This window comes from Equus asinus, chromosome 3 (assembly GCF_041296235.1).
Source record: "Equus asinus isolate D_3611 breed Donkey chromosome 3, EquAss-T2T_v2, whole genome shotgun sequence".
Classification (NCBI taxonomy): domain Eukaryota; kingdom Metazoa; phylum Chordata; class Mammalia; order Perissodactyla; family Equidae; genus Equus; species Equus asinus.
In genome coordinates this window covers 64,300,225-64,326,616 of record NC_091792.1, presented here as the reverse complement: position 1 = coordinate 64,326,616, position 26,392 = coordinate 64,300,225, and the positions used below count along the sequence as shown (strand labels likewise).

At 38.5% G+C, this 26,392-nt stretch overlaps 1 protein-coding gene across 2 annotated transcripts in view; it reads left to right on the top strand.

Annotated features, from left to right (window-relative positions):
- SCARA3 (scavenger receptor class A member 3) overlaps positions 1-26,392 on the top strand; it is a 122,569-nt gene that overhangs the window by 47,311 nt on the left and 48,866 nt on the right. Inside the window, exon 6 of one of the 2 annotated variants that reach the window (XM_044766868.2) lies at positions 19,370-19,401. The exons of the other annotated variant lie outside the window; for it this stretch is intronic. Within the exon in view, the coding sequence (XP_044622803.1) occupies positions 19,370-19,386 (17 nt within the window). The 3' untranslated portion in view covers positions 19,387-19,401. Of the gene's footprint in view, positions 1-19,369; positions 19,402-26,392 lie in introns of those variants that run through there. 2 annotated transcript variants of the gene reach the window in all.

Sequence of the window (26,392 nt, the reverse complement as noted above, 5' to 3'; positions counted from 1 at the left end):
GAACCAGGACCACTGAAGCAGAGCAAGTCGAACTTTAACTACTGGGCCATCAGGGCTGGCTCTACAGATCCAGAGCTTCTTGAATTGCAGTGGCACTCGCTATTGTCCTCTGCAGATGAGTGGCTAGAACTTGAGCCCCTGGGCACTCCCACCCCACATTCCGTGCATTGTTAGAGCCAGGAAGGAGCTGGTGAGTCATCAGGCTCAACTTCTTTACTTTTTAAGTGAGAAATCAAAGGCTGAAAGAGGTGAGGGGTCTGTTGCCCATCTGGGACTAGAACTCTGGTCTCTCGGTTTCTCCTGCTCCTGGTTAAGCCACTACTCCAGTTCTCAGGCTGCTTCACTGTTGGTCAGGACCATTGGGCAGCTCCCGCTGCTCATTCCCCAGAAAGTGCCCCCTGATCTCTCTCTCTGTCCCATGTCATCAAATAGTGCCTATACTAATGTGGCTTTTCAGACTATCTGGACCATATTAGGTATGGATGAAAATCCCAAGAGCTGACCACGGGGTTGGTGGGGTGGGCAATCAGAACCATAAAGCCTGTAGCAAAGACCGTGAATCGATATGTTGTTCTGTGCATAAACTTTGTGAAATAGATCCAACCCACATCAGAGCAGGGTGATTGGATGAGCTCCATGATGGAGTCCCTCCTTGGACATGGAACCAGGGCAGGTCATGCTTCTGCTTCTGCCCTATTGGGGCCTTCACTCCTTTGGGACACTGGGCCCAGCACTGTCCCTCTCTGACCTTCAGTTTCTTCACAAGGAGACAAAGGGAGTGGCCTGGACTTGGCTTCATCTGGAAGCCATCCAGAATGTACCAGGTTCCTCTGTCCTGCAGTTCTAAGCAAGTGCTCTTCCTCCTGCCCTGCTTGGTTGCTTTCCTGGAACTTGCCAGGGTCCAGGCAGTAAAGTCTGAACCCAGGCTGAGAGGTGACAGCCCGCGGGATTTTAACCACTGGATTACAATCCTGCCCTTCACCAGTGGGTTGTTTAATTAATCAAGTCTTTGCAATTTAGATTTGCAAAGACTTGAAGGAGCTCCTGGGCCTCCCTCTAAGGAGAGCAAGGGGGCTTCCTGGAGGTTAAAGTTTGGGCACATCCTTGAATACCTCTAAAAAGCCCAGGCCTGCTCACCATTCCTCCCCGGCAGCCTCACTGCCCCTCCAGTTGGGGCAGGACAGCGGGGTGGGCAGAATCTCCAGGCCTTCCTCCAGTTCCTCTTTTCCAGCCAGGGCTGAGCTGGCAACGTCTGCTGCACCAGCCCTGAATACACTTGTGAAAACAGAGCCATGGGAGAGGAGAGCTGACAAACATGGTCTGACCACGCTGTACTTTCCAGCAGGGCTGGGCTGGGCTGGGCTTGGCTGGGCTGGGAAGTGACTGCCTGGACACACAGGCGGCCAGCACACTGAGCAGCCTCCCTGGGGATCGCCTGACCTGCGGAAGCACAGGTCACTGTTTTCCTTACTTTCACCTGTCCAGTCCTTTTGTTTCCTTTGAACACTTCAAAGGGCAAGGCTCTGTGTTTGATGTGGTAGGAGATGTGCAAAGGTTGGTGCAGGGCTCTCAGCAGGGACAGCCACCCAGGAGCTCATAAAAATGCAGACTGCTGGCCTCCATCCCCCACCCACTGTTCAGAATTGCAGAGACGGGATGGGACAGGAAGACTGAGGGAAGAACTCCCCAGGGAATTCTGATGCCCCCATACAAAATTTGAGAACCATGAGTGTAAGAGATAAAGAAAGGAAAATATTATTTTTTGGTTTATGTATAGTATCTTATCCAATCCTCACAAACTAAATGTATTTTCATGTTCGGTCAGAAGACAAGGTTCAGAAAAGTAAAGTAATTCACTCAAGGCCATGTAGATGTTACGCAAATTTGAACCGAGGATTTACAGAAGTCAGCTACACTGAGCTACTTCTTACAGAATGGTGGGATGGGGAATTCAGTGGGGCCTGTGTTTTGCACCTGAGAAAGCTGAGATCCACAGAAACGGATCTGCTCAAGGTCCCAGAGCAAATTAGTGACAAAGCTGTAACAAGGCCCCAAATTTCAGGGCTGCCAGGCTTCCCCTATCCTGGCTGCCTTGTCACTAAACATGGCTGGGGACTAGCAAGAGAGTGCAGGAGACAAAGACAGGAGCACGCTTCCCACTGTGTAGCTGGAGACTTTGAGAAGGAAGCCAGATGCCCATCCTCCGCCAGGCTGCTAACCATCCTACGGCCTTTTCCCTAAACCCAAGTTCTCCAAAATGGGTGCCCAGCTAAACCCTCCGGGGGAGCAAACTTAAATCATAAAATGTCTTCTTATTGTGTTTCATGCATTCGAGGTCACACTCTGTTTCCACACAATCAGATCTGACATGAAGTTGGCCAAAAAGTTTGGAAGGATCACGAACATGACTTGAAAATGAATGTATATTTGTTAACCTTAATGATAACCATCGCCCTAAGTACAATTATGCCGTGAGCTATTAGCTAATAATAGAAATGTATAAAATAATTTATAAATAAATAAAATTACATATATTAGGAGATTAAAAGAATGATCACAAAATTTTTTTACCAATGGGGTGTGTGATCAAAATATTTGAACACCACTGCCTTAAACCAACTCTGTTGCTTCTGACATTCTCCCTTGTAATAAAGCAGAACTCTCCCATAGGAAAAGTGAGAAAAAATCTCTACATGACGATCTTACCAAGATCCGTAATCTGATGGTTCCTTCTTCTTGTGAATACCCAGAACCTCTAAATGCCCCAGACAAGCCTGATCCCCAAGTTTACAACTTGGAACTTGTTTGCCCCCCATCATCCATCATTGTTCCTATTTCAGCTTCACAGAGCTCCCTTCTTCCAGACAAAGAAACATTTAAAACTTAATGGGCAGTGTGGCATCCCACCGAATTCGTTCACTTGTTCAACAAACAGTTATTGAGCTGTAACGGGCTGCCACACAGTGCATTCAGGACAGGAGAGGCGAGCTGCAGATTCACTTCAGCTTCCTGCCCAGGAATGCTCGCCAAACCACCTCACAGAGAAGTGGGGCCCAAACAGGGAGCAGTGGTCTCACTTGGTAGAAGGAATAGAGTTTGCGGCTGTCAAGGCAGCTGGAATTGGGTACCAGATAAGGTACTGGGCAGGAGGGGCTGTGTAGAGAAGGAGCTCCAGAAATTTGCAGAGATTTCCCTGGAATGGCTGGCTCGAATGTGCAGGGCAAGAGTCTGTGGGGGTCCAGGAGCTGATTCTAGACCCTCAGCAATAAAACCTAAAACAACATCCCTCTCAATAATTGGTAGAATAACAGAAAATCAGTAAGGATACAGAAGATTTGAACAATATTATCAACCAATTTGACCTAATGATGTGAGAAGAACACTGCAGCCAACAGCAGCTGAATATTCATTCTTTCTAAGGCAGATAAAACACTTAGCAAGACAGAGCATATTGTGGGCCATGAAGTAAGTATCAATAAATTCAAAAGAATTCAAACTATTCAAAGTATATTTTTTGACCACATAAAATTAAATTAGAAATGAACACAGAAAGATATCTAAGTCTCTAAACAAATGGAAACTAAACACCACACTTCTAATTGCCCATGAGTCAAAGACAAAAATCACAAGAGAAATTAGAAAATATTTTGAATCATGTTCATGAAAATAAAAACATATCGAAACTTGTGTGATATAGCCAAAGCAGTGCTTAGAGGGAAATTTACAACATTAAACACTTATATTAGAAAAGGAGAAAGCTCTCAAATCAATGACCTAAATTTGACCTTAAGAAACTAGAAAGAGAAGGGCAAAGTAAATGCAAAGTAGGGGGCTGGCCTGGTGGCACAGCAGTTAAGTTTGCACGTTCTGCTTCGGTGGCCCCTAGTTCGCTGGTTCAGATCCTGGGTGTGGACGTGGCACTGCTTGGCAAGCCATGCTGTGGTAAGCATCCCACATATAAAGTAGAGGAAGATGGGCACGGATGTTAGCTCAGGGCCAGTCTTCCTCAGAAAAAAAGAGGAGAATTGGCAGCAGTTAGCTCAGGGCTAATCTTCCTCCAGAAAAAAAAAAGTACACACACACACAAAATAAATGCAAAGTAAACAGAAGAAAAGATATAATAAAAATAAGGAATAAAAGAAAAAGAAAAATATAGAGAAAAATTCATAAAACAAAAAACTGCTTCTTTGATAAGACCAGTAAATGGATAAACCTCTAGATCGACTAATCAGAAATAAGGGAAAGAAGATACAAATTACCAATATCAAGAACAAGAGTGGGGTCATCACTAAAGATCCTAAAGACATGATAAGAATAATAAGTGCATATTATGAACAGTAGGGTTGACAACTTAGACGAAATGGACAAATCTCTTGAAAAACACAAACTACCACAACTCTCTCAAGAAGAAATAGATAATAATAAATGTGAATAGCTCATAACTATTAAAGAAATGAAATTTTTGTTAAAAAACCTTCTCACAAAGAAAACTTCACACTCAAATGGGCTCACTGATGAATTCTGCTATACATTTCAAGAAAAAAATAACACAAATTCTACATAAACTCTTAGAAAACAGAAAAGGAGGGAACACTTGCCAATACATTCTATGAATCCAGCATTACCCTGATAACAAAACATGATACATATTACAGGAAAAGGAAACCATTATTAAAAAAAGAAAACTACAGATCAATATCTTTAGAAGACAGAAGTAAAATTTCTTAACAAAATTTTAGCAAATTGAATTCAACAATATATAATAAGAAGGATAATACATCATGAATAAGTTTTATCTCAGGGATGCAAAGTTGTTTTAACATTCAAAATCAATACAATTTACCACATTAATAGAAAATAAACCAATATGATCATCTCCAGATGCAAAAAAAGCATTTGAAAAAATCCAAAATTCATTTATAAAAAAATTTTGAAAAATTCCTAGCACACTAGGAATAGAATAAATTTTCTCAGTCTGATGAAGGACATCTTACAGTCAACATCAACTTAATGGTGAAAGACTTAATGTTTTCCCCTAAGAACAGAAAAGAGGTAAGGATGCATGCTTTTACCACTTTGAGTTGACCACGTATTGGTGATCCTAGCCAATGCAATAAAGCAAGTAAAAAAGAAAAGAAGTTATCCAGATTGAAAAGGAAAAAGTAAAATTGTCTTTATTTGAGGATAGCTTGGTTGTCTATGCAAAAAATCCCAAGGATTTACAAAAAAGCTACCAGAAGTAACAAGTGAGCAAACAAAGTTGTAGAACACAAGGTCAATATACAAATATCAATTGTGTTTCTATATGCTAGCAAGGCACAATTAGAAATTAAAATAAGAAGCAATAACACAATAGTATCAAAAATGTGAAATATTTATGAATAAATTTGACAAAACATGTGTAAGGCCTGAAATCTAGAAAAGCGAAAATTACAAAACACTGCTGTGAGAAATTAAGGAAGACCTAAATAAATGTAGATATATACAATGTTCATGGATCATAAGACTCAATATTGCTACAATACGAATTTTCTCTATTTATTAGGATTACATGTAATTAAACGAGTTACATGTAATCCTAATAAAAATCCTGTCAGGAATCTTTTTTAGAAATTGATAAGCTGATGCTAAACTTTTTTGAAATGCAAAGGACCTAGAAGAGCAAAAATCATTTTTCAAAAGAAGAACAAATTTGAAAGACTCACACTACCTGATTTCAAGACTTATAAAGTTATAATAGTCAAAATAGTGTAGTATTAGGATATAGATAGACTTATAGATCAATGGGACAGAATAGAGAGTTCAGAAATAGACCTACATATATATTGTCTATTGATTTTCAACAAGGGTGCCAAAGCAATTCAAGGGAGAAAGGGTAACCTTTACAACAAATGGTGCTGGAACAACAGTATAGTGATATACAAAATACGAATCTTGACCCTTATCTCATAACATACATAAAAATTAACTCAAAATGGATTAAAGACCTAAATGTAAAAGCTAAAACTATAAAACTTCCAGGAAAAAAAAAAAAACAGAAAAAATCTTAGTGAGTTAGGCAAAGAATTCTTAAATATGATATTAAAGGCACAAACATGGACTATAAAAGATATTTTAATATAAAAAAAACTGAGCAAATTCATCACCAGTAGATCCACACACAAAAAAGTGTTAAGGGAAGATCTTCAGGCTAAAAGGAAATTATATCAGTTAGAAAATTGAGTTCCACACAACCTCCTCTCCAACCCCATGAAGGATGCCATAAATGCTAAGTTTACAGATATAAAATACTTTTTCTTTTCATTTCTTAATTTCTTTAAAAGAAAACTGATTGCTAAAGGAGAAATCATCACAATGCATTGTGAAGTTATTACATACACAAAAGTAAAATGAGTGACAATAGTGGCACAATGTAAAGGAGGTAGATAAGTGGAATGTTCTTACACCATCTGTGAGTGAAAAAAGAACATGAATTCAAGGTAGGCTATGATAAATTAAGAATGTATGTTGTAATTCTTATAGCAACCACTAAGTAATAAAGCCAAGAGGTACAGCTGAAAAGCAAATAAAGGAGATAAAATGAAACACTAAAAATACTCAGCTGATCTAAAAAGAGATGGGAAAGGAGAGTAAATGAACAAAAAATAGGACAAATAAAAAAACAAAAAGAACAATATAGGCTTAAACCAATTATATAAAATTACATTAAATGTAAGTGAACTAAACACTCCAATTAAAAGGCAAAGAATGTCAGACTAGATAAAAAAGTAAAATTTAATGATACACAGTTTGAAAGAAAACGTGCTTTAACTATAAAAAAAGATAAGCAAAATTTTAAAAAATGGAATCAATATACCTTACAAATTCTAATCATGAGAAAGCTAGAATGGTTATATAAATATCAGACAAAGCAGACTCCAAGACAAGAACAATTACCAAAGATAAATTTCATGTTTAAAGTGTGAATCCATCAAAAGGATATAAAAATCTTAAATGCATAAAAACCTAGTAACAGAGTTTCAAAAAATCTGAAGCAATAACTGACAGAATTAAAGGGAAAAACAGAAAAATATTCAAATGTAGGTGGAGGTTTAACATTACTTTCTCAGTAAATTATAGAACAAGTAGGCAAAAACATCAATAATGTTATAGAAGATCTGAATTAGGTCAATCAACTTGACATAATTGGCATGTGCAGAACACTAGAGCCCACAACTTCAGAACACACATTATTTTCAAGAGCGCATGGAATATTCACCAAAATAGACCATATACTGGGCTATTTTGGCAAGTCTCAATAAATTTCAAAAGATTGAAATTATACAGACAATATTCTCCCTCCACAATGTAATTAAATTAGAAATCAATAACAGAGAGATACATATAACATCCACAAGTTCTTAGAAATAAAAAAACCCAACACTTCTGAATAACCATGGGTCAGAGAAAAAAATCACAAGGGAAATTAGAAAATATTTTGAACTGATATTGTAAACACAATATACCAAAATTTATTGGATACAAATAAAGCAGTGTTTAGAGGGAAATTTAGAGCTTTAAATGACTATGTTAGAAAGAAGAAAAAATTTTAAATCATTGGTTTATATTTCTACTTTAAGACACTAGAAGAAGAAAAGAAATTTAAAAACAGAATAAGTTGAAGGAAGAAAACAATAAAGACTAAAGCCAAAATAATCAATAAATATGAAACAAACAATAAGGAAAATCAACATGGCCAAAAGTTAGTTCTTTGAAAATACAAATAAAATTGATAAACCCCTAGCTAAATTGATCAAGAAAAGCAAAGGAAGAAGCAATAAACTAATGACATTAGGAATGAAAGAAGAGCTATCACTATGGATCCTACAGACAGTGAAGGATAACAAAGGAATATTCGTGATCAACATTACACCACCAAATCCAACAATCTAAAGGAAATGGAAAAATTCCTTGAAATAGAAAAATTACAGAAACTAATAGAAAATAACTGAAAATCTGCACAGCCCAATACATATTTTAAACATTGGATTCATAATTTAAAACTTTTCCCTATAGAAAACGCCAGGCCTGGATGGTTTCACTAGTGATTTTTTTCAAACATTTTCAGAATAAATATCAATCTTACACAAAATTTCAAAAGAGAAGGAGGGAAGCAGTAAAGTACAAGAAGATAAATCATAGACCAATAATCTTCATGAATATAAATGCAAAAATTCTTACAAATTGAATTAGCAGTATTAGCAAATCAAGTCTAGCCATACATAAAGAAGACTAACTCATCATGACTAAGTGGGGGTTTATCACAATAACACTAGGTTAGTTTAACTTTTCTTTTTTTTTGAGGAAGATTAGCCCTGAACTAACACCTGCTGCCAATCCTCCCCTTTTTGCTGAGGAAGACCAGCCCTGAGCTAACATCTGTGCCCATCTTCCTCTACTTTATATGTGGGAAGCCTGCCACAGTATACCTTGCCAAGCGCTGCCATATTCCCACCCAGGATCCAGGCCAGGGTACCCCGGGCCACCAAAGCAGAACATGGGAACTTAACCACTGCGCCACCAGGCTGGCCCCTAGTTTAACATTTTGAAAGTCAATTAATACAGTTCATTGTACATACAGATTAAAGGAGAAAAATATTTGATCATCTCAACAGATGCAAAAACACAATTGTTAAAATTCAACATTTTATAATTAAAACCTTCAGCATACTAAGAATCAAAAGAAACTCCAAACTTTGATAGAGTTGTCTTATGGAAATCCTTCAATTAACGTCATACTTAAAGGTGAAAGACCAAATGCTCTCTCTCTCTCAAATCAGGAATAAGGCAAGGGTGTTGACTCACCACTTGCATTCAACATTGTACTGGAGCTTCTGGCCGGTGCAATGAGGCAAGCAGAGAAAATACAAAGATTGGAAAAGAAGTAAGATTGTCTCTATTTACAAACAAAACAATTATATATGTAGAAATTCCAAAGGAATCTACAAAAAACCCTTACTTTCACTAAAAAACAAACTTACCAAGGTCACAGGATACAAGATCAATATATAAAAATCAGTTGTATCTCTATATACTAGCAATAAAAAATTGAAAAGTGAAATTCAAGAAGTATCACTTAAAATATCATCAAAGAACATAAAACACTTGGGGATAACTTTAACAAAATTTGTGTAAAATCTCTACTTATAAAAATATAAAATGTTTCTGAGAGAAATTTTTTAAAACTGGAATAAATGGAGAGATATACATATTCATGGATTGGAAGACAATATTGTACATTCTCCCTAAATTGATCTGGAGTCAGTGCAATCCCAAACAAAGTTCTTACACGTGTTTTTTTTTTTTTTTGTAGAAATTGAGAAAGTGATGCTAAAATGTATAGGGAAATATAAATAACATAGAACAGCAACAAAGAAAAGAAAAAAGTTCTCAGATAAAAAGAACCAATTTGGAGGACTTCCACTGCCTGATTTCAGTGGTTACCATAGTAATCAAGACAGTATGATATTGGCACAAAGATACACAGATAGACAAATGGAACAGAAAAGGGTCAGAAATGAGCTCAATATTAAGTGGCCAGTTGATTTTTTATAAAGGCATCAAAAGAAGTCAATGAGAAAAAGAAAGATTCTTCAAAATTGGTGCTGGAACAATTGGATATCCACATGGGAAAAAATATCTTGACCTCTACTTCATACTACACACAAAAAGTAATCTGAGATGGATCAAGGCCTACATATAAAAGCTAAAATTATAGAGCTTCTAGAATGAAACACAGGAAAATACCTTCATGATGTTAGGGTAGCAAAGATTTCTAGCTAAAACAAGAAAATCGTTAACCATAAAAGAAAAATGGATAAACTAAATTTCATAAAATTAAAATCTGCACATTAAGAGATCCAGTTAAGTAAATGATAAGGCATGTTACACATTGGCAGAAAATATTTGAGAAATAGTTTAGAAATAGAATATGTAAATAAATAATCAGTAATATGTAAATAAGTAATGAATATGTAGAACATAAGTAATCAGTAATAAGAAGATAAACCAGCCATGACAATGGCTGGTGAAATGCTTGAAGAGGCACTTCACAAAAGACATTAGTGCAGGAAAAGGTGGGCAACACCATCAGTGTCGAAGGAGATACAAATTACAACCACAACGAGATACCACTACACACCTATCAGAATAGCTAAAACTTCAAACACTGAGCATGCTGAGCGTTGGCAAGGATCTGAAGCAACTGAAACTCTCCTATACATACTGCTGGTAGGAATGTAAAACGACACAACCACTTTGGAAAACAGTTGGTAGTTTCTTAAAAAGTTAAACATACACCTATCATACGGTTCAGCTATCCCCCTCCTAGGAATTTATCCAAGAGAAATAAAAACATATATCCAAAAGTACTTGTACAAGGAATATTCATAGAATATTTATTCATAATAGTCAAAAAGTAAAAACAAACCAGATGTCCATCATCAGGAGAATGAATAAACAAGTTGTGGTACATCCATACAACGGAATACCATTCAGCAACAAAAAGGAAAATGTTAATGTTAGACACAAAGATATGGATGAATCTTAAAATAATTATGCTGAGTGAAACAAGCCATACAGAAAAAGAGTACACAGTGTACAGTTCCATTTATAGGAAGTTCTAGAACAGGCAAAACAAATCAAAAGTGGTAGAAATAAGATTAGCGGTTACCTGGAGCAGGTGTGGGGTGCCAGTGGCTGTAAATGGGCATGAGGGAATTTTCTGCGGTAATGGAAATGTTCTCTAACTTGATTGGGTATGGTGGTTATACAGGTGAATGCACTTGTCAAAACTCACCAAATTATACACTTAGAATGTGTGCATTATATTGTATGTGAATTGTACATCCATGAAATTGATTTATAAAAACAACGAGGATACCACATTTTACTCAGAAGGATAATTAAAATTTAAAAGACTTAAAGTGTCCAATGTTAGTGAGGATGTTCCTGTGAGAGTGTAAAATGGCAGAATCTCTTTGGAAAACCGTTAGGCAGCTTTTCATAAAGGTAAACATGTACCTACCCTATGACTCAGCACTTCTACTCCGAAGTACTTACCCAAGAGAAATAAAAACATATTCCACAAAAAGACTTGTACAAAAACATCATAGCAGCTTTCATCATAATTGCCAAAAACTGAAAACGGCCCAAACATCCATCAACAGGGGAACGGATAAATAAATTGTGGTATTTTCATGTAATGCAATGTGAACTACTCAAAAGGAGGAGAAGGGGAGGGGAAGGGAATGAGGACGAAGAAAAAGAGGGAGAGAGAACAACAATAAGAAGTATAACCAACATCACAGAAAGCACTAGACTGAAGAAAAGCTAGACACAAAAGAGCACAGATAGTATGATTCCATTTATGTTAAATTCTAGAAGAGGCAAAGCTACACCACGATGCTAAAGACAGAATAGTTGCTGCCTCAGGTTGTGTGGAGGAAGAGCAGGGATTGAGGGAAAGAGCACAGGGCATGTGTCTGCTGTCGTGGAAACGGTCTACATATCGATCCATGTGTGATTTCGACAGAGGCATGCATCTGGGACAACGCATCGAACCGCACACAGGATCTGGTCACTTCACTGCAAGAAATTAACACTCAATTTAAAAAATCATAAAATAATAGAAATGCACTTCTAAAAGCTCATGAGTCAACAAAGAAATTGTAATAAAAATTAGATTGAAATAGAAATAGAAAATATTTTTAACGTATTTTATTTTAAAAAGACTATAAATCTCAGAGTTGAGGAATGTAGCCGAGGCAGTACTTGGAGAGAAAATTCACAGCCTTAAATACTTATATTAGGAAAAGAAGAGGGGGCCAGCCCCGTGGCCGAGTGGTTAAGTTCGCACGCTCCACTGCAGTGGCCCAGGGTTTCACTGGTTCGGATCCTGGGCATGGACATGGCACCGCTCCTCAGGCCACGCTGAGGCGGCATCCCACATGCCACAACTAGGACTCACAACTAAAAATACACAACTATGTACCGGGGGGCTTTGGGAGAAAAAGGAAAAATAAAATCTTTAAAAAAAAAAAGGAAAAGAAGAAAGGTTAAAATTAACGGGCTAAGTGCTCAACTTAAATGTGTGAAGGGCACCAGAACACACATACAGAGAGGATCAACAAAGACAAAAGTTGGTTCTTTTAAAAGACTAATAAAATTGATAAATCCTATTGATCAAGAAAAATGAAAGAAGGCATAAATAAAGAATATTAGGAATGAAAAAGGTGACATTTAAGAGGAAATATTATGAACATTTCATGTCAATAAATTTGAAAACTTAGATGGAACAAATAAATTCAGAGGAAAATACAACTCACCAAAACTGACTCAGGAAGTAGAAAACCTGAAAATTCTGAAGCCATTAAGGAAATTGAATTGGTTGTTTAAGATATTCCCACAAAGAAAACCCCAGGCCCACACAGAAAGACTTACAGGCAAATTCTACCAAAACATTCAAAGAAGACAAAACTCCAATCCCACACAAATTCTTCTAGAGAACAGAAAAAATGGGGAGCATTTCCCAACTTATTCCGTAAGTTAGCAAAACCAGAAAAGAAAACAGATAAATAAATGCAGAAAAAGCATTTAGTAAATTAAGCATCCATTCATGACTTTAAAGAAATCTTATCAAACTAGGAATAAGAGAGAACTTTTAAACCTAAAATACAATGACCACCGAAAAAGTTCACAGCAAACATCCTTCATAAAGGTGAAAAATGGAAATTATTCCCTTTAAGAGAACCAGACATTACATACCTCCTGATATGATGCAATAGAAAGTACACAGCACCGCCTACTAAGTAGACTTGCCAAAAAAAAGAAAGAAAATTGACTCTGGTTGTAACCAAGCCTCTAGATCTGTCTTCTAGCTTGTGTACAACAGCTCCAAAGAGAGAAACAAATAAACATCATCTTCATGATCTTGAAGTGTTGGCCAGACAAACCCAGAATGACTCAGTTTCTTCAACAAATCAATGGCGTGGGAAAACTTATGAGAAGAGGGAATGTTACAGATTAAAAGAGAGTTCAAATGAATCTTCAAGTAAAAGTTTACTGAAGAGAGAGACTTAAATGACATATCAACCAAATGCAGTGTGTGGACTTTGGATTCTAATTCAAACCAACCAACTTATAAAGACATTTGGGGGAAAATCCTAGAAATTTGAATACAGATTTGTTATTAGACCATATTAAGAAATTACTGTGTGATAGTCTATTGTGATTATTTTTTTTAACTTTTTATTGAGATTATGATAGTTTACAACCTTGTGAAATTTCAGTTGTACATTATTGTTTGTCAGTCGTGTTGTAGGTGTATCACTTCACCCTTTGTGCCCACCCCCCACCTCCCTTTTCCCCTGGTAACCACTAATCTGTTCTCTTTGTCTACATGTTTAACTTCCACATATGAGTGGAGTCATACACAGAGTGTCTTTCTCTATCTGGCTTATTTCACTTAACATAATACCCTCAAGGTCCATCCATGTTGCTGTGAATGGGACGATTTTATCCTTTTTTATGGCTGAGTAGTATTCCATTGTGTATATATACCATATCTTCTTTATCCAGTCATCAGTTGATGGGCACCTAGGTTGCTTCCACATCTTGGCTATTGTGAATAATGCTGCGATGAACATAGGGGTGCATGGAACTTTTGGAATTGCTGATTTCAAGTTCTTTGGATAGATACCCAGTAGTGGGATGGCTGGGTCATATGGTATTTCTATTTTTAATTTTTTGAGAAATCTCCATACTGTTTTCCATAGTGGCTGCACCTGTGATTATGTTTTTTAAAGCCTCTATATGTTAGAGATACATACCTAAAATATTTAGGGTTGAAAGGATTTGATATCTGGGATTTGCTTTAAAATCTACGTAGGATCTGGGGCCAGCCTCATGGCCAATTGGTTAAGTTTGTGCATTCCACTTTGGCAGCCCAGAGTTTCGCTGGTTCGGATCCTGGGCGTGGACATGGCACCGCTCATCAGGCCGTGCTGGGGTGGCGTCCCACACAGCACAACCAGAAGACCTACAACTAGAATATACAACTACGTACTAGGGGGTTTGGGGAGGAGAAGAAAAGAAAAACACGATTGGCAACAGATGTTAGCTCAGGTGCCAATCTTTTAAAAAATATATATATACACATAGGATCAGATAAATAAAACAAGATTGGCAAAACATTGATAATTATAAAATTGGGTGATGGGTACATGGGGGTTCATTATCTAGTCTCCATCTTTGTGTATGCTGGAAGCCTTCTATAATAAAAACTTAAAAGACAAATAATGTTGATGATGATAACAACAACAAGTGTTATTTAAAAATGAGAAACAAAGAGGACAGGAGGCCCTTCTCCTTCACCATGATGGGGCTTCCCAGGGAGACCTGGCTGCTACTTACACTGTCTCCAGACCTCCTCCATGGCTTATGCTTGGACCATTCTTTCTCCCAGAATTCCCTTCTTGCTTATCTTTCCAGCTGAAGTCCTGCCTATCCTGAAATCCAGCTCACATGCTCCCTCCAGCAGTTGGCTGTTGTGTTAGTTTACCGAGCATCCACTCCCTCTTCAGATAACAACACCCCTGTTTTCCTGTGGGTAGACACCTTTAATCATGTCATGTGGTTCAGATAGGGTTGATCTCACCATCCACATCCCCCAGAGAGGAGTAGTGACTCAGGTCTGACCAGTGAGAACATCGCATTGCTCTGGCCACACTGAGAGCAGGAGTGGGCATGTTACACAGGTGGGACCACTGGCCAAAACAGTGTCAGCCCCTAGACTTTTCCTGGAAATATTAGAAAAGAGGCACTTCCTTCTTTATGGCATAGCTAGGTCAGAAGACTGAAAGCCTGGAGTGGCTGTGGCCATTTGCCTAAAAATGAGAGAAGACTCTGTCTAAGACAGAAGCCACCATAAGAAAGCAGAGACTACGAGCCTGATGACAATATTATAGTCCCTGAATATCGAGACCCCTCTCCGAGACCCCTCTCTTCCCTAGTGAACAGGAAGCAGAAAAACAAGTCTGCAGTGTGGCAGGGGCAGGGAAGAAGCATGTGCTTGGTGTCTGGATTTGAATCTCTGCTGCAAAAAGCTGTGCGACTTTACGAGCCTCACTTTCCTCATCTATAAAGTGAGGATAATAATAGCTCTCCACAGGGTTGTTGAGAGATTTCCATAAGATACTGCGTGTAAAGAGCCGCAGCTCACTCCCTGGTGTGCTCTGATCTGTTTCCATTCTTGCTGCTGTTCTTAAAGCAACCAGAGTTTTTTGTTTTGTTTCAGTATAAATCAGATCACATCTATTCCATGCCTAAAACCCTTCTCGTAGTTTCCCATCACGCTTAGAATAAATCCGGACTCTTTAACAAGGTTCATGAGACCTTGCCTGCTCTGCACCCTGCTGGCTTCTTTAACCTGTCCCTCTGCCCCTCACTCACTCCCCCAGACAGAGTGGCCTTGATCTTCCTCAAACAGGCCTGGCAGGTTCCAGTTTGAAGGTATGAACACTTGTGGATTTCACTGCCTGGAACTCTCTTCCCCACGACCTTCATATAGCTGACTCCTTCTCATCCTTCAGAACTCTACTCAAAGGTCACCTCCTCAGGGGGGCCTTCTCTGATCATCCCTTTGAAAGTAAGGGAAGAAGTTAGCAGTATGGGGATGGGTGAGCTATGATAGGGAGCATTTCACACTCGCTGCTCTCACTGTAATAATCTGTATGCATATGTGCTTTCCCCCCAGAATGTAAATTCTGAGGGCAGGCAGGCACTATGTTTCACATGTTCACCTTTGCTTCTCTAGAATCGAGCGTTCAATCCATGTGAGCTGAGGTGGACTGAGTACAGCCCTAGGCTAGTGCTTCTCGGGGGAGCCAGTACTGGGTTATCTGTCTGACTAACCGGATCAGTTGCTAAGCTACTGTTTCTTAGTCCTGAACTCCGCACTCTGCTCTATACCTGCTTTATGATGCCAGGCATCCACAGCCTCATTTCTCTTGCCCCGCTGGCTCTCTGTTACTCTCTGCCCAGAGTGGGCACTAGATGGAGACTGCAAGACGAGGTAGAGAGGGAATCAGTCCTTCCTGTCTGCTTTCCATGCGCTTTCGGTCCTTGTGAGCATCGCCCCAACCTCTCTTCTTTACCTGTAACAGCAACTGAATCCACTTCAAAATTTGTCCAACACAGAAACAGCCTCATTGCTTCAGTCCCTCCCCTGTTAAAGAAGCCAGCACCAGTTGGCTGGTGGCCCCTTCTCAGAGGGCTGGCTCCCCTTCTCTGAGTTCAGAGACACCAGCATCAGCTGAACTGAGTGCCCTCCTCAGATATCTGGGTTTCAGCTTCATGGGCCCTTCCTCCAAGTTTCTGAATCTTAACAATTCAATCTCGTCCCTTTGTTCCACCAGCCCTGGGATACTGTTGCTTCCTGCAGTTGCTACCTCCATGGTACCTTAGCCTTCTCCCCTTGCCTTTTCTCTAATGGACAACTTCATACCAGTCAACACTTTCTCTCAGTTTGAATAACTAGTGTGGATTCTGCTTCCTGAGTGGACCCAGGAGGTAAAAAGAGGGAGAAATCAGACCATTCTGACAAGTCTGGGGCCAAGAGGACCAGAGGATACTCAACTTAGACAACAAAGAGAAGCCAGGAACAACTAGGCATCTGGTGGGCTTCTTGAGGGTCCAGGTAGGAGAAAACTCTAAGCCAGGACAGGGGTGGACAATAGGGGCTGGTCCAAGAAACTTTCATCCACTCAAAAATATTTGTTGGATGCCTCCTGTACTTTAGGTATTCTAATTAAAATTGGTGCACAGAACTGGACTCCAGGACCAGTCACTGCTGTGTCTGTAATTGGCGATGTGTGTGGCTCGTACTCCGAAATCATTTCCATTTAGAGGAGGGAATGTTGTCTTGTACTCATGACTGACAGTCAGTGATGACTTATGATGGGGCAGAAGGGGAGATAGAAAGGACACAAGACAAAGGGAAAGAACTGCCAAGTTCCTTGACAGTAGCCAAGCAACAACAACAAACAAACCCAAAAATACTTTCAAAAAAAGAAAAGGCAAAGGGCAGACTTACCATAAAAACTACTTCTTCCTCATCTACACCTTTCACTTGTTCAGTTTTTTACCCACTAATACTTCTTCCTAACCCAGCAGGGTAGTGAGCTGGGAGGCAGGGGTTGGGAGAGAGCAAAGTTTCAGAGCTTCCTAGACCCCGAGAGAAGACAGCAATATGCATGATTAGATGCCAGGAAAATGGCTGCAGGGGCATTCAGGAAGGACATTAACTCAGTGTTTTCAGACTTGCTTAGGAGGAGAACTCTTACCTGAATTTCATTGTATAAAATAGATTAGGGAGAGTCACAAAGGGGGCTTCTTGAGCACTGGCAATATTCTATTTCTTGACCTGGTAAAGGGTACACGGGTATTGGCTTTATGATTATTTTTAAACTGTACCTATATGTTTTTGTAGTTTTCTGAATGTATGATATAGTTTACAATTTTTTCAAGGAGGGGAGGGTGGGGAACTCTGTGGTTAAAGAGGTTCTCCTACCTTAGCAGCCCCCAAAGCACCTCCTTAGAATGTGGAATTTCATGAGAAATACTCTGAAAACGTTAGTGACCAAACTAGTCAATCAGAAGAGGCCTGAAAATCCGAAGCAGTGCCTAAACGGAGTGTGTCCAGGCAGCCCCAAAGGGGCCTGCGAGAAAAATTTGATAAACCAGTTCTAGAAGCGCCCAGGGGAGTCACTCTGTGGGTTCAGGGGTCTACAGACCCCCCTAGTTCCAACCAAGGGGTTGACTTGGGGTGTCAGTGGGACCAGCTTTAGTTTCCTCAGAGTCTGGACAGCTAAGTGGGAAAGGCTTTAAGCTGGGCTGGGGGTGGAAGCTCCTGAGGAACGAGGAACTGGGAAGTGAAACAGGAGCTGCCGATCAAAAGCATGATTATCCTGTGGCGGTTCCAAACCAAACCAAGAGACCCAGTGCCATGCTAATAAAGCACGGAGCCCCACCCCATTTCTATCTCACAATCCCTCCACACCACAAAGGAGGTTATTCAGGGGGGAGAGCAGGCTTCCCAAGACCCTGTCTTTGGAACAAAAGTCCTGTTGTGTTTAGATGTGGGTGTGCAGGCACTGAGAAGACGCCTAATTGGTCTAGAATCTGGAGAACCTGTGTTTGAGAGTGGCCTGACTGGGTCCTCTCCATCTCTGGGCCCCAGGGCATCACAGAACCAGGTGGGATGGGAGCAGGCCCAGGCGTGCTCTCAGCTCTGCTCAAGCTGAGTTGGACCCCCACAGAGGATCTCGGGCCCACCCCAAGACCACTTTGGACCAGAAAGTTGATTTAGGTTATTTATCATGAAGGATATATACTTCTAGAGACCCCATATCTCTATCGTTTATCCAGAGAGATGCAACTTTTCCCAGCATCAGGGTACCCAAGAGACTGATCAGAAGTTGCCCAGTTACCTTGGAGTAGCCAGCACCTTGCTAAGCTTGACTTTCTTGGACAAAATATAAGAATGATTTGCCTCCATACCTCACAGCACTGACGGAAGAACTGGGAAAAGAGCATATTTAATGGTAACTCTGATAGGTTCCCTCTCATCAGTCAGAGAGGTTACAGGCCAGCTTCATCTATTCAAAATGACCAGCATGCATTTAAAGAAGGGAGACAAGGGGCCGGCCCAGTGGCGCAGCGGTTAAGTTCGCTCGTTCCGCTTCAGCGGCCAGGGATTTGCTGGTTCGGATGCGTGGCAAGCCATGCTGTGGTAGGCGTCCCATGTATATAGTAGAGGAAGATGGGTACGGATGTTAGCTCAGGGCCAGTCTTCCTCAGCAAAAAGAGGATTGGCAGATGTTAGCTCAGGGCTAATCTTCCTCAGGGAAAAAAAAAAATGAAGGGATACAAGCATTCTCCATATTTTAAAATGCACATATCCTTTGACTCTCAACTCCTATGTTCTCTCTCCCTCTATCTCCCTCTCTCTTTCACAGACACAAAATGATATATGTTCAAGGATGTTTATTGTCCAGTACGTAATAGCAAAAGATAGGAAATTAACCTGAATTCCCATTAATAGGAGACTGGTTAAATTATGATACATCTATAAGATGGAAAATTACGTGGTTGTTAAAAAGTAATAAGGCAATTCTCTACATACTGATAAAAAATAATTTCCAAAATATATTTAAAAAGTTAAAATTTGTAAAAAGCAAAGTACAAAAGAGCATTATAGTATGCTATTATTTGTGTGAAAAATATAAATATATACACAGCTGTTTTTAAATGCTGCGAATATCTTTGGAAGGATCCATGACAGCCTGACAATAGGAGCTGCCTCTGGAAAGGAGAACTGGGGGAGCAGGCGACACAGGTAGGAGAGAGAACTACGTGTCCCTGTATGTTCCATGGCACCTTTTGGATTTTGTGAATGTGTTAAGCAATTGCTTTTATTTTAAAATATAAAAAAGTAAAGAAGTCAGGCAGCTTTTCAAATCAAGGAGTATTGACATTTAATGCAGACTGGGGAGAGATTAGCACATCATCAGTACTCTCCAGAGTACAGCTTTCAGGGGACCACCGTTTTGAATCCCTCAGCTCAGTCTCTCTCCCTTGGCCAGAATGAGACAATCTCTGGGGGATTCTTATTTCCCTTCACTTTGTTCTTTTTCAAACTCTGCGGTTCCTTCCCTTCTTCTTGCACTTGTCATGACATCATGCTTTATTTCAATATACTTTCATAATATGCTAACATTTCCAACGAGACCACTGGTTTCATCCTGATTATAAATGATGTATGTTGTCACCTCCTGCTGAGACTAGGGAAGGCTGACTGCATTCACCCAGTTCCTGTCTCTCCACACATGAGTGGCTTCTGGGAAGTCTCTTGGTCCGCTTCATTAATCCTGCACTCTGCGGATTCCTGTAAATTTCTGTGCTGAATGACCCCTTGTCCCTTGAGGTTTCTATTCTTCCTCTGACCTCATCCTTAATCCCTTCTCTTCCTAAATCTTAGGCCCATCTCCTTGTGAGTCCTAGGATTTCCTTTCTGTGATTTCAATTAATTAAATCTCTGATCCCCTCGGCTAAATTCTCCCACCTTTCTCATTCTTCTCTGCCTGATCATAAACCCTCCCAGATCAATCAGATTCCAGGTAGGAGATTATAATAGAGGACCCTGAAGTTTGACAATTTCCATCAAGGCCATGCTGGACCCTGGGTCTACTGCCACAAATATCTGTTTCCCTTCATTCCAATCTCATGAGTCAAGGAACTACGTGACTTTGAATTACATTTCTTAACAGACATCTTTCTCGGAAGAAAATATTGTGTAATGGAAAGAATCCAGAATCGAGCCAGAGAGATGTTGGTTTGAGTCCTTGCTCTGTTGTTTACCAGCTGTGTCTTGAGCAAGTTACTTTACCTCATTGAGCCCCAGATTTCCTTCTGAAAAATAAGTGTAAGAATCCATGCTTCACAGAGTAGTAACGAGGATTAAACAAAATTTGTATGTAAAGGGTATATTTTAGTGCCTTGACTCAGAGCCAGTGCTTAGTAAATATAGTTCTCTCTCCCTAGATGGTCTCTAACCTCAGTTTGCCAACTTCATTCCACAGAAACTATGCTATATACACTCTCAGTAACATCCCCCATCAGGTATGTACATATACAGGTATTTATATGTAAATCAATTTATATGTGTACATATACATACAAATCAATTTACAGAAAGATATATACATATTCATATGACCCAAAGATGAGACTTTTTTTTTTTGGTGAGGAAGATTCACGCTGAGCTCATATCCATTGCCATCTTCCTCTGTTTTCGCTTGAGGAAGATTAGCCCTGAGCTAACATCTGTGCCAATCTTCATCTATTTTGTGTGTGGGTTGCTGCCACAGCATGACTGATGAGTGGTTTAGGTCCATGCCCAGGATCTGAACTGGCAAACCCAGGCCACTGAAGTAGAGTATGCCAAACTAAACCACTATGCCATGGGGCTGGCCCCAAGAAATTTTTTTAAAGATAGGAAATAAAATAGGAAGAGGAAAAGCATGTATAGAAGAAAGGAATGAGCAGATAGTTGAGGAAGTGAACAGCTCAGAAGGAGAAGGTGAGGGAATGCGTGGGCATAAGAAGCAAATGGAGCTGAGATCAATAACAAGCTTACCTCCATGATAGCTTGGTAAGTATACGTTACTCATGATCTATTTTGTGAACTTGACCCATGCAGGATAATAAAAGACATGGAGGAGGAATGGAAGTTGGCCATGAAAGAGAGATATTTGTACCTCTTTATGAACTGCCAGGAGGTAACTCCGAGCCAAAGGAGTTAAACACATCTGTTTGTCACCCCAGGTCCCAGCAAGATCAAATCACCAGAGGGAAGGACTATAACTGGAAGAAGGGATGCAGAAAAAGGAAGGAATATAAAGGGAGTGGAAAATGTGGTAGAGTTCGGTAAAATAACCCATCCCCATCAGAGTAGGTCAAGGGTCTCCTAAGTGGTCTCCCTCAATACCTTACCATAGGATACAGACTGAAGTGATTTTGAGACTTCCCTAACTGAAATCCACTGGATGACTTCCACTTATGGATATAGCAGAGTAACTTGTATCAGATCAGCCCTCCCATCACAAACAACCATAAAACTGGACAAAATAAATGACACAACTGTTTTCAGACAGTGGATAATAGGCAATGCAAGACTACAATTGCTAAGAGAAAACCCACAAGGTGAACACCATGATCAATCATGGGACAATTTTGTAACTGAGGGCAGAGGATGAAAGTCTAATCTAAGAATAGCAGCCTGGCTGAGCTGAAGAATCAGGGTTCAGAGTTTGGAGCAGCTGAAACAACTGGGATCTGTAGAACAGGGCATTGAATAAGAGAGACAAGTGCATAAAAGGGACCCAAAAATTGTGTTTGGGTCACCCATGAGGCCTTGGATGAGGGCTGTATATGCACAGGTCAAGACAACACAAGATTACCTGTGAAACTGATAGGGGCTTGAGAATGGAACGGAGATATAAGAGGTCAAGAAGTCCTGGAGATGTTGGAAATCCATACCAGCCAGAGTGGACAGATGTCATTAACACCTTGTTAACATCTTGGGCATCAGGTTGAGGCATCAGAAAAGCTGTGATTTAGGAGTAAGGTCTATATCCTAGAGTAAATCCTATCACAGACCCATCCTAAAAATCTAAAGTCAAGTTCTAAAAAATGTCTAAAAGACAGAGTTTGGAGGTTGAGTTCCATGAAATTAGAGCACTTGGAAAATAACTTGGGCTTTTTATAGACTTGCCATAACAAAGCATAAAATCAAGTCAAGACAAATTCAGGAGGACCAACCTGTGATTGAACTATTTGCAAGAACAAAAATCAACACTCTTCTGAGGAAAACAAGACTCTATAGTCTCTAAAATGTCATCAACAATGTCAAATAAAGAATAAAAAATGATCAGATGTGCCTCCTTGCAAAAATCAAGAACAAAACCAGAGAAATGTGACCACTGTCAAGAAAAAAATAGGCAATAGAAACTGACCCAGAGGTTACCAAAATGTTAGCAAACACTAAAAATCTAATAACAACTATGTTAAAAGAACTAAAGGAAAATATGGTCATAATGAGTGATAAAATAGGGAATCTCAACAGAGAAGTAGAAGCTATAAAAAATAAATGAAAATTTTAAAACTAAAAATTACAATAACTGAAATAAAGTATTCGTTAGAGGGAATTGACAGCACACTGACAATGGAAAAATAAAACGTCAGTAAACTGGAAGAAAAATCAAAAGAAATTATCCAAACTGAAGAATAAAGAGGAAAAAAAATACAGCAGAAAAATGAACAGAACCTGAGGAGCATATGGGAAAATATCAAATAGTCCAACATACATTAAATTGGAGAGCCAGAAGAAAGACTGAGGACAAATACAAAGCAAAATACACCTATGCACTTATGAGTCAAACTGCTAAAAACCCAAAACAGCCAGAGAATAAAGACATATTACATACAGAGGAACAATGATATGAAATATCACTGACTTCTAATCAGAAGCAATAGAGACAAGAAACAATAGAATGAAATCTTTGAAGTTCTAAAAGAAAATACTGTCAAGATAGAATTTCATATTCATTGAAAATATCCTTCCAAATGAGAGAAAAACGAAGACATTTTCAGAAAAACGAAAGCTCACAGAATCAGAGCCAACATATCTGCTTTATAAGAATTGCTAAGGGATATACTTTATGTTAACAGGAAATATCAGATAGAAAGTTGGATCTACAGGAAGGAATGAAAAGCAGCAGAAATGGTAAATGAGTGGATAGATATTAAAATTTAGGGAAAAAACCTAAAACTAGTACCATTTAATTATAATTATGTAAATGTGATTGTATAACTATTAGTCACTGCAGAAATAGTGTGATTAGATCCACTGAAAAAAAATTATGGGATTTTTATCTTTTCTGAATTTTATTAAAAGACAACTGATTGTTTAAGGAAAACAATAAGATTGTATGGCATTTATAATGTATTAAGAAAATATAACAAAAGCACGTTGGACAAGGGGAAGTGTGTAAATGAAATTGTGCTCTTGCAATGTTATTACATTAGTGAAGAGTGATGTGTGAAGTGGGAGTGTCAGGTGTGAAGTGAGAAATAGGAACTATGAAGTGTAAATTGTGAATTATAAAGTGTGAAGGGGTACAATATTGACTCTAAATAGACTTTTATAAGTTAAAGTGCATATTATTAACACTAGAGCAAGCACTAAAATATAATAATAAGATGAATAGCTAAAAAGCCAATGGAAAAAATAAAGTGGAGCATTAAAAGTTATTTAATTAACCATGAGAAGGCAGGTAAGGAATAAGAGAAGAATAGGAAATAGAAAGAACAAATGGGAAACAAATAGAGGTTATACCCCATCATATCAATAGTTACATTAAATACTGAAGGACTAAAAACTCTAATTAAAATTTAGAGATTGTCAGGCCAGATTTTTTAAAAAGACCCAACTAGATGCTGTCTACATAAGATGCACTTTAAATATAAAGACTGACTGAAAGTAATAGGATGGGGAAAGATGTACCATGCCAACAGTATGCATAAGAAAGCTGGCATGGCTATGTTAACAGCAGATAAAGTGGACTTCTAGAGATTATAAGAGGTAAAGAGGGATGTGTCAGAAGGATAAAAGAGATAATTCACTAGGAAGACATAATAATGTTACATACATATAAACTTAGTAACAGAGCTTCAAAATTCATGAAGCAAAAATAACAGAACCAAAGAAAGAAATAGGCAAACTCACAATCATAGTTGAGTATTTTAACACACTCCTCTCTCAGTAACTGACAAAATAAGTAGACAAAAAAAAAACAAATCAGTAAGTATAAAGAAAATCTGAAGCAACTTGAACTAATTGGTAACTACAGCACACTATGCCAAACAACAGCTTAATACACATTCCTTTCAAGGAAATATTGGCCAAGAAAATAGAATATATCTTGGCTCATAAACTAAGCCTCGTTAAATTTTTATAGACCGAAATTTTATGTAATATGTTCTCTGATTATAATGAAATTAAATTAGAAATCAATGAAAATATGATATCTAGAAAATCCCCAAATACTTGTAAATTAAATATCATACTACTAAATAACACCTGGGTCAAAAAAGATATCATAAGGGATAACAGAAAATATTTAGAATAAATGGTAATAAAAATGCTCATATTCTGTGTAGGATTCAGCTAAAGCAGTTTTTAGAGGGAAATGTATAGCTTTAAATGTCTATATTAGATAAGAAGAAAGGTTAAAGTCAACCTTAAGAAACTAGACATGGAAGAGCAAACTAAACCCAAAGTAAGTAGAAAAATTAATAATAATAAAAGTAAGAACAGGGAATTGAGGGAATAAACAATTTTATGCCAATGCATTTGATTACTTAGATGAAGTGGACATACTCCTTGACAAGCACAACTTACAAAGACTAACTCAAGAAGAAATGAAAAAATCTGTATAGTCCCATATGTGTTACAGAAATGGAATTTTTAACTAAAGAAAAATTCTCACAAAGTGAACACCAGTCTCTGATGGCTTTATAGGTAAATTCTATAAAGTATTTAAGGAAGGTATAATATCATTCTTATGCAAACTCTTTCAGGACATAGAGGATAAAGGGAATCTTCTCAACTCATTTTATGAGGTCAGTGTTATGAATTGAATAATTTTGTCCCCCCAAAATTTACATGTTGAAATCCTAACCTCCATGGTAATGGTATTAGAAAGTAGGTTCTTTGGGAGGTGACTAGGTCATGAGGGAAGAACCTTCATGAATGGGATTAGTGCCCTTATGAAAGAGACACCAGAGAGACCTCTTGCCCCTTCCACCAAGTGAGGACATAGTGAAAAGAAGACTGTCTATGAAACAGAAAGCAGGCCTTGCCAGACCTGAATCTGCTGATGCCTTGAACTTGGATCTTGATCTTCCTTGACTCCAGAACCGTGAGAAATAAGTTTCTATTGTTTATAACCCACTTGGTCTCTAGTGTTTTGTTACAGCAACCAAAATGGACTAAGACAGCTAGCATAAATCTGATAACAAAACCAGACAAGAACATTACAATAAAGGAAATTACAGACAAGTAACTTTCATGAAATTCCTAACAAGTACAATTAACAATATTAACAATATTAACAAATCAAACCCAATGGTAGATTTAAAAAAGATAATGCACCATGACCAAGTGGAATTTATCCCAGGAATGCAAGATTGTTTTAACATTTAAAAACCAATCAATGTAATTTACCATGTTAACAGAACAAAGGAGGAAAATTATATAACCATTTCAACAGATGCAGAAAAATAATTTGACAAAACTCAACACCCTTCTTGATTTTAAAATGTAACTCCTAGCAAATTATAATTACAAAGGAACTTCAACTTGATAAAGGGCATCTATAAAAAAACCTACAGCTAATCGTATACTTAGTGATGAAAGACTAAATGCTGTTTCTAAAATCAGGAAGAAGGCAAGGATCTCATCTCTCACCCTTCCATTCAATATTTTATAGGAGGTCCTCCCCAGTGAAATGAGGCAAAGAAAGAAAGAGATATTGGGGAAAAAATGTAAAGCTGTCTTTATCCATAGACAGCATGGTTGTTTATGTAGCAAATTCTTAGGAATGTACAAGAAAATTATTATTAATAAGGGAATTTATCAACGTCATGATATAGAAGGTCAATTTACTAAAACCCATTGTATTTCTATATACAAGGAACAAAATAATTGGAAAATTAATTTAAAAAATCATCT